This window comes from Brachyistius frenatus, unplaced genomic scaffold, assembly GCF_029030835.1.
Source record: "Brachyistius frenatus isolate BFR_SWC_R1_liver_20210118 unplaced genomic scaffold, ASM2903083v1 Contig_60, whole genome shotgun sequence".
NCBI lineage: Eukaryota > Metazoa > Chordata > Actinopteri > Embiotocidae > Brachyistius > Brachyistius frenatus.
Genome location: NW_027210659.1, coordinates 1,958,754 through 1,973,982, shown reverse-complemented (window position 1 = coordinate 1,973,982; position 15,229 = coordinate 1,958,754). Strand labels below are relative to the sequence as shown.

Below are 15,229 nucleotides of genomic sequence, written 5' to 3'. Positions count from 1 at the left end.
TGCTGCAACCTGCAACTTTGAATCCTTCATCTGTGTCTGACATGTTGTCATCCACATTTAAATACATTTCAGAGTTGACTATGAATTAAAAATGAACATATATATTTAGGAAATACACACAAACCCTGACTTGAAAAGGGCATTTGTATTATTATTATTATTATTATTATTATTATTTTTTTTTTTATCTTTAATTGAAAGATAAATTGTGTCCTATAATTTACTTGTGAATAAAATGCCCTGCAACATAAACCTTTGTGAATACAGATTGGAAAGATTTTACAGGAGAAATGCCTTGCAGGAATATAAACCATTATAAATTAAGATTTCTGTTGACTTGACAAGCTGCTTTTTGGACCATTTATTGCTTCTGATTAGGTGTCATTGATTAATAATGAATCGTTATAGACTTTCTACTTGTTCAGTCATCAAAAAAGTAGCCTATAATATAATAATAATAATAATAATAATAATAATAATAATATAATAATAATAATATAGCCTATAATTTAAAAGCGATACATTTCAACAATAAAAAAAGATAAAGAAAACACTGAGGGCTGACATATCTTGCTTTTAGATTAGCTGATTAAACTGTGGTAATGAAAATATCAAATTATAAGTATTATAAGTATTTTACCCTGGAAACCCCCTGAAGTGTGCCAGTGTGCCGTGTAGTTTAACAACAAGTACCTGTAGAGACAACCCTGCGGAACACCTTTATCATCCGGCTATATTTATAGGAAATGTAATCAAAAATATTCCTGGCATTACCGTCCCTGACCGATAGGAGGACACCGCCCACCCCGGATAAACTGCTCGGTAATCCTATTGGTCAGTGGATGTTTGGAAGCGGCCAATCAGAACGCAGTGCGTGCAGCCCGAAGCGGTTCATAGCAGTGTCACTCAGTGTGCTCGCCTCAGAGGAAAGTTGGACCCGCTCACTGTGCGACCTTCATCCATCCGCTCAATTAGCAGCTAATTACAAGCTGGAGTCTGGACTGTGACACTCATCACAGCGTAACGACGTGGGCAGCGCGTCCCCCACTCCGCGGGACTCAAGGAGGTAAACTCAGCTCTTCTTTCACGTGGTTTTTGTTGTTGTTGTTGTGTGTGTTAGTTTACACTTCAAATTAAGGCGTGCTACGTACAAGAATAATATTTGAATACATCTTTAAGAGCATGCTACTACTGTCTGAGGTTTGACCACATCAGTGCAAGAAATAGCCGAACCTATTAAATACCACCTACTTAACCCGAGAAACGATGAGCGACATGTGTGGGCTGACGGAGCCTCGCTATATTATAGGCTGAATGAAATATTGTAATGCTTCTTAATGTAATCCGTTTTAGGCTTCCAATAATATCAATTGATAGAATATTTGCTCAGGATTAATGGGCTACGGAATTAAATGAACGTTTCTCTCCAGTTGAATTTTCAATATATTCTTAAATAAATTGCAGCAATCATTGATAGCGAAGACAACACATAAGACGGTAGGAGCAAAACCGTTTCTGTTTATTTTGGGAAGATTTCGCGCTTTTATTTAGGACATTTCTTTGCATAACAATAATTAAAACAATAACGATGAACGTTGTGTTAAAATTCATGAAAGAAATGTAAACTACGACCTATTTAAGATTGGTTGTGGGATTCTGACTATTTAGACAGAATTAGTTTTCTTTTAAAAAAAAACAACAACAACAACCTCAAATTAGGTTATTCTTTTTTTTTTTTTTTAATAATGAATGTTAATGAAAATGATTGCAATTTGGTCTATTAGAGCTTCTAAGTCATTTAGACAGGATATTATGTTGAGTGATTCGTTTCCTTTTCGTGGCATTCTGCTACAGGTTTCATGATTCACATGTTTCTCCAGATAATAAACCGGGTGTGAATCCGGCGGAGGACCTGGGCAGACATGGCAGACAGCGCCGGGTGTGAGTTTGAGATCGACGTGGAGAGCCTGGAGGCGGAGAGCGACGACCTGGCGGAGTTGTCCAGCCGCCCCGGCTCGGCGCCACTCGGCCCGAACGCCTCCGAGGACGACGGAGACGGCGACAAGAGCGACGGCAAGCCGGCGGGCCCCGGCGGCGCGTGCTCCGGCGATCAGAGGAAGCTGAGCCGGACGCCGAAGTGCGCGCGCTGCCGCAACCACGGCGTGGTGTCCTGCCTGAAGGGACACAAGCGCTTCTGCCGCTGGAGGGACTGCCAGTGCGCCAACTGCTTGCTGGTGGTGGAGAGGCAGCGGGTGATGGCGGCGCAGGTGGCCCTGAGGAGGCAGCAAGCCACGGAGGTAGGCCCCGAGAGAGTGAGGGCGCGGGTGCGTGCAGCGCGTGTTTTATAAGATCTAAAGGCTGGCACCATGAGGAGAAAACGTTGATGAGTTCACCTTCTTTTATTCAAACGCAAAGTTTTTATTTTTATTTGTTGATTTTTTTTTAACTTCATGTAGAGCAGTCAGCTGAGTCAGTACTCCCTACCTGCCAGTTCAAACATCAAATCCAAATCCAGTCAGGCGCCTTCTCAGACTTGATTTTGCATTTGGAAAAATGTTCAGAAAAACGGGAAAAAGCGGATATCCAGAACATGCAGATGCGTTTCTTTTCTCCACTGCTTTATTGACTTTGTGAGTCCAGTGGCTCTACACTTCATCTGTCTATATTTCAGCTGCTAAAGAGTGGAACATCCATATCAGGATGCTGTGAAGCATCCATTCAGCAGTTTAACATAGTCATCTTCTCACATGTATGACAGTAAATGACCTTGTTATCATTAGTCATGGCACTTCCAAGGGCACTTGAGGTATTTGGTCTAGTTCCCAGTTCCTCAGATTTCCCTTACACTGACATGTGGCCTCTGAATCTGTGTGAGAACCTGACTGCCCCTCTATTTGTTTCACTTCATTTCATTTCTTGAGTCATCTTGCAGCCATACCTTAATTTGCTTAGGCTATAAATGCTGTTGTGTGTGGCTACACATTTTTGCCTATACAAATAAGCATCAAATAAATAGCTCCTTTTGTTTATTTGGCTGCACTGATGCAGGCACGACCATAATATTTATAAAAAAAAGAAAAGAAAAGCGGAACAATTTCCCTTTAAAAACAGCTGTTTGTGGATTTTTAGCTGGGAAGATGACGTTCGATGATGACTGGCGTTCTGTCTTCACATCATGTTTTTAAAAAAACGGCGTGGATTCTTCCAAAGTCAAGCAATATTTTTTGTAATTTATGTTTCCAAGAAACTGAAAGCTTTGAAACTTTGTTCAGGCACAGGTGATCAGATTCAAGTTAAAGTTCAGTGTTCAGCAATGAATGTATCATTTAGTTTGTACTTCTGTCTGCTTTGTTTCACTGAATGAACATGAATGTAAATCAGTGGTTTTCAAAGTAGTGTCCAAGCAACCCAAAGCAGTTCTTGTTGTTCCAGAAAAATGAAGAAAGAAATATTTGTTTATTTGTCCAAATGAAAAGGATTTATTAGCTCAATTAGGGAATTTAACAAGAAACAAACAAATATTTTGGATCGTTGTGTTTCAAAGTCTTCGACATGCAAATATCTCAGAACATCCGCTGTTAAACAGCAAACTACGTCTGCTGTGGTATTTTACAGATGAAACCAGATGAGTGTTTCTCTGCTTCTCATTATTTGACTGAACTTTTGCTGCATATTGTTGTGAAACTATTATAGTTTGAAGAAAGTGAATCAGGATTAAGTGTGTAAATGTCGAAGATAGTATGTCAAAGCATTTCTTTTTCACATTTCTGTATCTTTAAAAAAACATAAATGTCTCATGTTTAACAAAGTTAACTTTAAGTTAATTGTTAGGGACGAATCTCCCAATAAACTGCTGATCATAGTGATCCAGCTTTAAGCTACGAAGACAACTTTTATAATGGTAATAATAGGAAACCGTATTAAGAGCTATATTTTGAAGTGGAGTAGTAAGATGTTGGCTTACTTTATCCATCTTGGACCTCAGCTGTGACAAATCAGATATTATAGGGGCCGAAAAAACCTTCCCGTCAGCACTTTTTAAGTGTTATTTTTGTTTTGTTTTTTTGATTCCTCAGGATAAGAAAGGAATATCTGGGAAACAAATTCCAGCGGAGAGGAGGACGATATATCAGCGACACATTCGACCGTCTACGATGCTTGCCAAAAGCATCCTCGAAGGTAACAATGCAGCAGATCAGATTAGAAAGAAACATTTAAAACAAATCTTTTTTTTAGCTTCCCATGACTCTTCGTCTGTCTCGGTTTAATTCGGATAAAACCTTAGTAAGTACAGAGTTCTGTATTTTTTCTTAAACACCAAAACACTGATGAGGACTAACTGACATCTGTAAGCAGTTCATTTTTTTTTAGCATGCAATAAATTCATAAAACATGCATAGATGGTTTTACTACTGATTCTAACTTGCATCTGTTTATAAACTGTCCAAACAAGAGTGAAAATTGTTCTTTTTTGCACGTTTGTCAATGTGAGAATTTCTGCAGACATGCTCCCAAAACACATTGAATATCCTAAAATTTGAATGAAATGGGTTTTTTTTCTTTTTTTTTTTACAACAGGATACCGTCCGGTGCAGTCTGATCCATTCCTGGCAGCCAACCCGTCTCTTCCTCCACCGCTGAGCGATCGCATGAGGAAGAGAAGAGCCTTTGCTGACAAGGAGCTGGAAACCATCATGCTGGAGCGGGAGTACAAAGAACGAGAGCTGATGGAGAACAACCAGGCGGCCGCGGGCCCGCTCCTCTTCCCTAACGGCATGGTCCACCACTCCGCTGAATACAACTCCTACAAGAGCGCTTACTCACCGACGGCGCAGGTCGAGCCGCAGCCTAAAGAGCTGTGCAACTTCCTCGGGCCTAACTGCCTGGATCTGAGCAGGCAGTACCCGGCAGGCTCCGCCAACGTCGAGCTCATCTCCTCCAACGTGAGCGTGGCCACCACCTACCGCCATTACCCGCTGCAGCAATCACGGGGCGGCTTCATGATGTGGCCCCGCGGTGCAGCTAACCTGGGTGACGCTCTGCTCTACCAGCAGTGTCTGTTCAATGCCACGGCAGTGCAGAACATGAAGCCAGGCGCCGTGTGGGAGCCCAAAGTGATGCCTGCTGAGAGCCAGCTGCCAGAGCAGGAGGCTGCGGCTGCTATGGCTGCTAAACTGGAGGGATCCCGAGCCGCCGCTCTGCAGGACCCATCAGAACCTCAAAGGGCTGATCCAAAACCTCCCGGCGTCACCCAGGTCGGGCAAAGAGAGTGCTCAGCCTTCTCTCCACCAAAGAGGAGCTTTGGACAATCCTTCCCCAACAACCCTCACTCCCAAAACTCCAGCCAAGTCCTGAACAAGCTCAGCAAGGACAATGCGCGGCTTTCCATGAAACTCAACTCCTTTCACTCCCTCATCCAGCACTCGCTGAGTGAAAAATCCAGCGGCGGGTCCGGGTCAGAGCTCAGAGCGCCGTATTGCAAAGAGCTCTTAGAGGAGGCAGCCCGCAAGTTCAGGGAGGGCTCTGCCAAGGACATTCAGGCTGTGAAAATCACAGACAGGTACGCCAAAGACTTTCTGTCCAAGCCTGTGGGGACCAAGATGGCATCCAGCGACTCTTTGTCCTTTTCTGTGGAAGCCATACTGAAACGACCCACGCCTGCCATGAGTCGAGCATTCCATTGATGTCCACTGAGTGTCTTTTCTTGCACTATATCATCAGGTTTTTCTCACTGAGATGAACTCTGGTTTTGGGTTTTGGGGTCAAACGAAAACAAACACATGCACTGCATCAGTTTGAAATAATTTTCTCAAGGTAATATTTATGTACAGTGTATTATATTTTACATGTGCATGTTTTAATAACTTTATTGTGTAGAGTATTTAAACATTATCCCGATGTTTTCCTCACGTCAATAAACTTTATAAGACTGAACTCTTTCTGTAAAAAGTCTCCGATTTCATTTTATTCTCAAGTTATGACACATTTAACTGTGAACAGGTTTTTGTTTGGATCAGAAGTTCGTCTGCACCGACGTATAAATTACTGTGGTTGCACTTATCAAAAACAGCTAAAAGTATACAGGCAATTTTAGATTAGACCCTCTCAATGCTCAAACACAGGGAAAACACTCGTATACTAATATCCTTATGGATTTTGTCAAAATAAACATGCACCAAATGTTTTTTACCCAATTTTTCATGGTCCACTATTCAAAACTAGTTAGGTATTCCTTTAACATACTGTTATAGGCTGTTTGAGTTAATGTTCAATTTATTTTTTTTAATCTCCCATACAGTTTGAAAATTCAAGTTCAACATGTTTTGGGCACATTTAAATAAAAAAAAATATATGATGTGCTGTTTTGACCTAAATTTCAAAATGATAAACCAGTAGAGACAATAATTTTATCATATGTTCAGTAGAAAGTGAAATTAAACTACAGACTACAATCCTACAGACATATAATTTTTTGATATTTTAATTATTATAAACTAATGCGGAGACTTTATATTGAAACCTGACACAAGTATAGGAATAAGTGCAGCGCAGTTATATCCTGCTTCAGCAGCTTTAATCTTTCTTCAGAGTCATTCATAATTCATTGGGACAATAAATTACATTACAGTATCTCATAGTTCCCTGCAATAGTTTATTAAGTTGTTTCAAATAAATGTCACATTTAAATTTCCATCACAAAATAAGCAAAAGCTGTAAAACACTGCAGCCTCACCGAAAACGATTAAAGGAATATTTCAGAATTGTTTTTATGATTTTTGTATTCACACAAAACACATAAATGAAGTGTGAGCGTGACAGAGTTGATGTAGACTAACTACACTCTTCAGGGGTTGAAACATGATACCAGCCCGTAAATCTGGGAGCAGCATCATCTCATCTGTTCAAGATGCGTTTCTCCACTCATTCCTTTCCAGTTACGGCCTCTCAGTGTGTGTGTGTGTGTGTGTGTGTGTGTGTGTGTGTGTGTGTGTGTGTGTGTGTGTGTGTGTGTGTGTGTGTGTGTGTGTGTGTGCGTGCTGAAAGACAGCTCCGAACACAGTTTTCACTTCAGCTGCAGAACACTGATCCATGCAATAATGAACAAGACAGGAGGTTTAAAAAAAAGTTACTAATCTCTTCTTTCTGGTCCAAACGTTCACATTTCATCGACATGAATCTGCAGCCAAAAACCACTCCGCTCTCTGATAAAAGCAGTAATTTCCTGTTCCAGTACACTTTTTTTCTTCTTCACTCTTAGCGTCTTTGTCAGGAGGAGACTGAGGATGTGCGATCACTCTCTGAAGTCCTCTTGTTGCTGCTGTAACGGGATTTGGCCTGATGATGACGTTTTGTGTCACCAGTGAGGGATGACATCACTTTAAATAGACTGTGGTAGCACTGCTTTTTTCCACTGTATGGCTGTGGGCATGTTTTGCTATCTTGTGAGGACCATCATTTTGGCTGGTCCACACTTGATTATAAAGTTATGTTTAGGTTCATGTTTGAGATGAAGCATTTAGCTGTACTGGTTCGCTTCACAAGAAAAGAAAGTCATATTTCTACTAAATTTAAACAGTATTAACTTTTCATTATAAGTTTCCTAGTTAATTATTTCTCTTCATAGCGGAGCTTATTTCTTACTGCCACTGGTTTGACATATTTATCCTAAACTACAGAATATTGCAGCTGCAAAAATCTGAAATGTAGGTGTTAAGTCATTCCAAAGAATTTTTAAAGACATTTGGAAATGTGCTTATTCACCATCCTGCCAAGAGTTAAATGAGAATATCAATACTCTCAGATCAATGCCGTTTATATGAAACAATCACTTTGTGTTTTTGGTCATTGTTAGGTTGCCATGCAACTGGCAGAGACTCCAGAAAGTCCTGTAACCTTCTGTAAAACCACAACTTATTATTACTTTAGTTTTTGTACAGTATAACAAAAAAATTTTTTTTCAGCAAGCTATAATTCATTTTTGAGTTTTAAGAGATGATGATAGGTGGATTTTATTGCCTGGGACAAAGTGTTTCCATCTCTATGCTGAATGAAGTTAACAGGCTGCTCCTTCATATTTGTTGCATAGTGTGTTTCCTCAAATATTAAACATTTCCTATTACAGCTGTTCCTACAATCCTATTAATAAGCTCTCTTTTATGTAAAGCTTGCTTAGGATGAATGTGAAAGAGTAATCTTAACAAAAGATATGATTAATGATGAACTTCCATCTGTTGATGAAGACTCGGATGATGTTGGAAAATATATCTAAGATTTAAGCTTTTTTTTACAACTGTTTCATGGACACCTTTTAAAAACATCTGGGGGATTTTGCCACAGCGCATCAGAGAGTGACTGAAAGATCATTGGGTGGATTCAAAACCTTTTATTATCAGAACATTAAAAGACAAAGACTGGAACATGTCATTGGAATCAAAGGAACCTCAGACTGGTTTAAATCATATTCATCGGTTAGTTTTAAGTTCTTTCATGTCAACGATGACTCTGCACACAAAACCTTGTCTTGGAGTTCCACAGGGTTCTTTAGGATTGACACGTTTCACATCATACACGCTTTCCTTTGGTAATATTACGAGGAAAACATTGCATACATTTGTAATGCTATGCAGATGACACCCAGCTATATTTATTTACAATGCCAACCTCCCCTGTGTTTATTGTTTGTTGTTTCTCTGTGCTGTTCTTCTCTCTCTGCTCTACCCACATGCCAACCCGTCGAGGCAGATGGCTGTCGGCCTCTGAGCCTGGTTCTTCATGAGGTTTCTTCCTGTTAAAAGAGAGTTTTCCTTCCCACTGGCGCTCATGTAGATATTGTTGAATTGTTGGGTTTCTCTCTATAAGGTTGTAAAGGTGCTGACCCTACTTTGTAAAGTGCCCTGAGATGATTTATATTGTCATCTGGTGCTAGACAAATAAGATTAAATTTGATTCTATTTGAATTGGGAACGTTGCAGTTACATGGTAAGATACGCCACCAGCATATAAAGCATCCTGTAAGTTAGTTTATCAGGTCACCGTGATGCTTAATATCATGTGTAATTTTAAACATGCTGCTTAAACAGAATACAATACAACACTCATTCATGGGTGGGACGCATGGACCTGCTGTGAATACAAACATCATTCAAACTCTTTTCTTTTGGAGATCCAAAATGTTTTAAATATCAAGTTTAATTTTGAGGGAAAATTTGCACAATAGCGAAAGAATAACTCTATTTCATCAAAAGGTGCAGCCATAAAACATTTAAGGTCGAAAAGTACTCAGTCATGATATATTTCCTGAGGAGCAAAACAGTTTTTTCTGTCTAAAAAGGCCCTTACAGTGAAACAGGAGATTACAAATGACTCTTACAAACAACATTTATAACCCCAAAATATCAAAACTTGAGATGTAACCAGAGCACAATGGAGACATTGTTTTGACTATGACTTCACAATGCGTGTGTGTGTGTGTGTGTGTGTGTGTGTGTGTGTGTGTGTGTGTGTGTGTGTGTGTGTGTGTGTGTGTGTGTGTGTGTGTGTGTGTGTGTGTGTGTGTGTGTGTGTACATGAATGTGTGTGTTAGCTCTGAGAGCAGTTGGCTGTGGAGCAGAAGGTGACAGTGTTTGTCTGCACTAACCGTCACTGATAAGTATCTGCTGAAGTCCTTACTCGAGTCTCATTCCCAAAGTGTGAGATTTAACATGTCAGCAGAGTGAACTGGGTTGTTGACTCCCCCCTACCCCGCCTGCCCCGCCTGCCCCCGCTCCACTCCCCTCCACCAGCCTCTTATCACCAGTTGTAGTTCACACAGTAGCATTTTGTTTAGGGTAAGCAGGTGTCGTTTGCCATTTCGAGACTTTAGTGACTTTCCTTCATGCTGTGATGTTGGGAAAAGAAAAACACACACGCACACGCACACGCACACACACACACACACACACACACACACACACACACACACACACACACACACACACACACACACACACACACACACACACACACACACACACACACACACACACACACACACACACACACACAGAGCACTCTGGGAATACAATCTTTCGTAGCTCTTGTTTCAAGGCTCAGAGACAACAGCACAGAGGTCACTGGGTGTGTTTGTTGCTCGTACAAACTTATGTGGATGTGCTAAATGTCACGAAGTTGCACTTATTCAGCACTGAAAGAACAATACTGGTTATTTTGCATACTTATCAACATTATTACATTTCTTGAGTATTTGTGGGAGGCATTATTTTTTTCTGTTTCTTTGTTCAGCTTGCAGTTGCAGCAGCTGCATATACAGCTAAACATCTGATGACTGAAATTCCGCACTCTGGGATTAACAAAGTCTTATCTTATTTTATCTTAATTCCTGCTGTGTATTTTACATTCTTAAATTGAGATGATATGGTCAGAAGTATACTACCTACTGTGTGCATGTCCTGGAGGGGCTGATGATATATCAAGTTATATATCAGAGTTCAGAACATGTTCAGAGCAGTGAAACAGGAACTTCTCATCTGTGAAATGCTTTTCCTCGCTGCTTTCAGAATCTCTGGGCTGCTGCAATACGGCAGCATCTCATAAACTGTATCTGTGTGTATGTTGATGCATGTCTACCGAAACCAACGATGGCTGAACTAACTCCAGCTGTTGCTAATTCTGTGTGAAGATGATGAACACAGTAAAACTATATACCTGATTATTAACATTGCTACTTTGATCACGTTAGCATGGGAAGTGCATGCAGAGACCCACATCCTGCAGAACAGCTCAGTAGTCACTGAAATGAATTGAAACAAAATAAAATGGTGTCATCGTGTAGAGCGGACTTCCCCTACTATGATACAACAGCTCCATTCTTCTCCTGCCCTGCTGCCCACATAGCATTTGGCTGCCCTGCCAGTGACTGTGTGGTGGGTTTATTGCTTTATCACCGCCAGAGTCGTCTCAACCCGTAACACACTCACACACTCACACACCTACAAGCCCTTCTCCAGGTGTTAAACCAAACCATCCGTCCCACTGTTGCCGTTGTCACGCCAGAAACTCTCAGCCCATCTGATACGCTACAATCCTTTGCACATTAAGAATCTATTAAGTACCACAAACTCAAACACACACACACACACACACACACACACACACACACACACACACACACACACACACACACACACACACACACACACACACACACACACACACACACACACACACACACACACACACACACACACACACGCACACACACGCACTCATGGAAAAATCACACGGTGGGTTATTTTGACTCTTGAAATAAATGGCACATGCTGTATTTTGCATTAGCGATCAGCGGGCGTGAAGGAAAGGGTAGGATCTCTATTCATTTTCACCCCTGTTGTTTCTCTCGGCCTGTACCAGCAGCAGGGAGAGGAACACCAGCCGGTCCCTGCATTTTTTCCCCCAGCACCTTGTAATCCAATAAGAAATGTGTAGCTCTGCAGCTTCTTGACAAGTAGCTCCCACTTAATTACCATGTTGTCTGGGCTGACAGGCCGATGGGGGCAAAAGGCTGGTGGTTTGTGGGTTGAGCGGGAATATCCTGAAAACACATAGACATATATCCACACACTTTAAATGTATGTCCTAAAATATTATTTCAACACATATTTTAGTTTCAGTTGTTCAGCCATTTCTTGGTTGTGCAGCGGAGACAGAAAACAATCTTGCTGGTTTAGTTTAGCCTAAACAATGATATTTATCGTTGCATATATTAGCACACTTGCTAATTTGGAAGTACAATAGGAAGATAACAACATTTGGTGGGTAGAAGTAAGAGCACAAATAATGGCATTCCGATTTTTCACATTAGTTCTCAACCTTTTTATGACTAGACCAGGGAAGCCAAGTTCATTGGTGGTTTTTTTTTTACCACATAAAAATAAAGTGTGTAATGTTGACCCCAGGCTATAGTGTTGAATTTGCAGAACATTTTCTGTTTTCTCCAAACGTTTGCTCAAACTTCACCAAAATATTTGATGGTCCAGCTGACGTAATCAGAATGATAAGTAAATCTTTTCCGAATTTTATCACAAACAATTTGACTTTTATAAACTTTACAAGTGTGGACAATAAAAACTACTTGTTTTGCAGATGTCATATCATTGTGTTAAGTATAGAAAGATGAAAGTTGTAAAGTCTTCCCAGTAGCGAGATCTGTAAATCACCCTTCTTTGGGGATCTGAAGGTTTGTGCTTTGAGTCCCCCTTTTGATGAGTTATCAACGTTGATGCGGTGTGATTTGTGTCTTTTATTGCTTGAAACTATGTTAACAATTCTAAATTTCCAGCCATTTCACATTCCAAACGTCAAAACATTACAATAAATCACCACCATGGTCTGCAGGGCAAAAGGTTTTTCAGGGCATCTTCTGCATTGTGACAAAACTTTGGCTCACTGCAATCTACGTGCAATTCAGAGATCCGTCACGCTATTTGTTAAAATATGCAAAACCAATTGACATGTATAACTCCACCAATCTTTACTCAAATGCTACCAAAACTGACACGGGCTTTCTTTCGATAACAGGGATCATTTTCAAAGGGGTTCCATTAGTCTGCAGTGATATTAAATATCTTCCTGTAATGTGTACTGTATGCACAACATTTTCTACTTCCCCTAATTTCACCGACCGTCACAGGACCAGCACAGAAAGACAGAAACAGACATGCAGGCTCGCATTCACACCTACAGGTTATTTGGAACCAATGACCCCCGCTCAGTTAAGGTTCCAACCAAGCCCCACCTTCACCTTCACCTTCACCACCCAACCCTTCGCCTTCTGGCTGTGAGGCAGCACCGCCATGCTGACATCATCACTTCAGCACACCTTGCATTGTCAGAGTGATGTGTGATCTTCTTCAGACTTTTATCACCAATATTTTGTCTTTTTGATGCCTTTGAACTGCAAACTAAGAAAACCACCCCTTTTTGTCTTTCCCTCAATTTACTAGACGGTTATGCAAATACATGTCTCCCCCGTGGCACACTTGATAAGTCACCTCTTGAAGATCCACGGTTCGAATCCCCTAGTGGACAAGTACAATTGGTCAGCGTTGTTGCAACGTGTGCATCTCGTTTCCTTTCATGTGCTTCTTGTCTTCTGCCGCTTGCAAGTTGCTTGGACCACGATCATTACCGCTTGCGGTTATATTTCTTTATGTTTTAATTCATATTAACTTATTTTAGCACTCTTATTGTGACCAAATCACAAATCCCCAGGTTAAGAACCACTGTTACTGCACAGTCCAGTAGACACAAGCGAGTGCCCAACTGCAAAGCTTTTTGATTCTATCGTGTTTGTGTCATGACAAGATCTTGTTCATCGAGGACGTCTTCATATGAGGCCAGACAGAAAGACAACATGTTAACATCATGCTCACCCTCCTGATCCTGGAAGTTTCATTGAATAACACACATTTTGCTATTTGTACGTTTTGGGTTTTTTCTTTTATTTCTGATTTGTTCACATGTCACTGCATTAAAGGTTTTCTGTTTTCTGTTGACTTATTAGCTGCTGACATGATTGAAAACTAATGGTTTGGTTCTGAACTAAGGGTCTATTTAGTCAGTTGTTGGTGTCGTAGAGATTTTTCCCAAAGCACACTTCCAGGTCTTCTTATTTTTCTTGTTAGTGTCCTTATCAGTATGATTTATGACGCTACAGCCTGCCCTGCTAAATTGCGTCTGTTAAGTGGCAATACACCATAAAACCACTGAAGATGGGTTCTATAGTTTATAATAACATATTTTTTTTAACACATTAACAGAAGCACCTCTCATATTGCTTCACTAAAGGAGACAATAAGAAAGAACTGCAGAAATACCTTTAAAAGGAAAACATGGCAGATTATGCACACCTTTATCTTTATCCGTGGGTTTTTCTCTTGTATTACTCTGACAGATATTTCTGTAACCTTATACAGTGCTTTGACTTGCCCAAACACAATCAATAAAAATATTTTGTTATGAATCAGTCAATGCTACGATTGTATGGAATGAATATTGTACTGATAGAATTAAACTACTTTCACTTTCTCAACTTCAGGCCTGTGGCCAGATGAAAATAAGATTTTTGTGATTTCTTTTACAATAAAAATTTAAACAAAAATTAGATTCTGCATTGTCCGTGCTCAATAAAAAAGAAGAAAAAAAAATGTTTTGTTGCTACATTAAATATGAATGTATGGAGCCCCGGAAGTGTCACTCCAATATTTTTTGGAGAGTTACTTTTGCATTACCACCTTGCAATAAAGTGCTGAGTGTTTCCTTTAACTGGAAGTGCAACTGAACTGGACCATCATACTACTGTTTGTGTGGACCAGAGCAGCTGAGTACCAACAGACATAAGGAGAGAAAAATGAAAAGTATTGTGAGACAACACAAACATATGCGAGGTAACACAAAAGCAGTCCTCAAAGAATTCTTTGCATGACTCACTGAAGGCTCCATATAAACCTGATATCTTTGTATTGATTTAAAAAGAAAAATCTGCACTGTTTTCTCCAAACTTACAAGTCAGTGCTGTTTCATTGGATAAGAATTTAATTGGTAAGAGACATGTTTGTTTGTTGTTTTTGTGATCTTGAGACAAGAATGTTGCATCTTTTGTTTACAGCACAGCAGGAAATGATAACTGTTGGATGTTGCAAGATGCTGAATTGGAAAATAACCAGATAATCTTTACCAGACAATAAACTGACACACACTACAGTAGGCTGATTTCCTTCTGCCTATTCTACACATCTGTACCTTTAATAATGGAATTATTTCTGCCATTAAAGCAGCTTTACCATCAATTCGTTTTAAACCTAAACAGTTTGCGGTGTTTATACTCACACTCCTGACAAGTCCAACAGTGATACAATCTGTCCATTGCTGTTGCCCCCTCAGGGTGGAGAACAATTATTTCTACTGAAAGCAGCTGTGCTCTGTCTTTTGTTGTTTCAGTATCCTTCAGCTTCATCCTGCATTTCTGATCACAGTCGGGGAACAAATACTTTTTTGTTTTGTTTTTGGAGCACAAACTGACATTTGAAGCACTAAAAAAAAAAACAGAACAGTCAGACTGTGCCTGCAAGTAAACCACTTCAGCTTGCCCTCAGGGACAAATAACAACTAAAGAGATTAAAAAGGCATGTCATACAGTCTGACTTCTGTCTTTGTTGTGTTCAGCTTTTAT

At 40.2% G+C, this 15,229-nt stretch overlaps 1 protein-coding gene and 1 long non-coding RNA gene across 2 annotated transcripts in view; one reads left to right on the top strand and one right to left on the bottom strand.

Moving 5' to 3' along the window:
• LOC138625223 (uncharacterized) overlaps positions 1-15,229 on the bottom strand; it is a 417,346-nt gene that overhangs the window by 104,881 nt on the left and 297,236 nt on the right. The gene's annotated exons all lie outside the window — the stretch shown is intronic.
• On the top strand, positions 948-5,921 carry dmrt2a (doublesex and mab-3 related transcription factor 2a). Its single transcript, XM_069706018.1, has 4 exons — positions 948-1,066; positions 1,881-2,297; positions 4,077-4,179; positions 4,579-5,921. Exons 2-4 carry the CDS (start codon positions 1,923-1,925, stop codon positions 5,682-5,684), a joined length of 1,584 nt encoding a protein of 527 aa, XP_069562119.1. The 5' UTR covers positions 948-1,066; positions 1,881-1,922; the 3' UTR covers positions 5,685-5,921.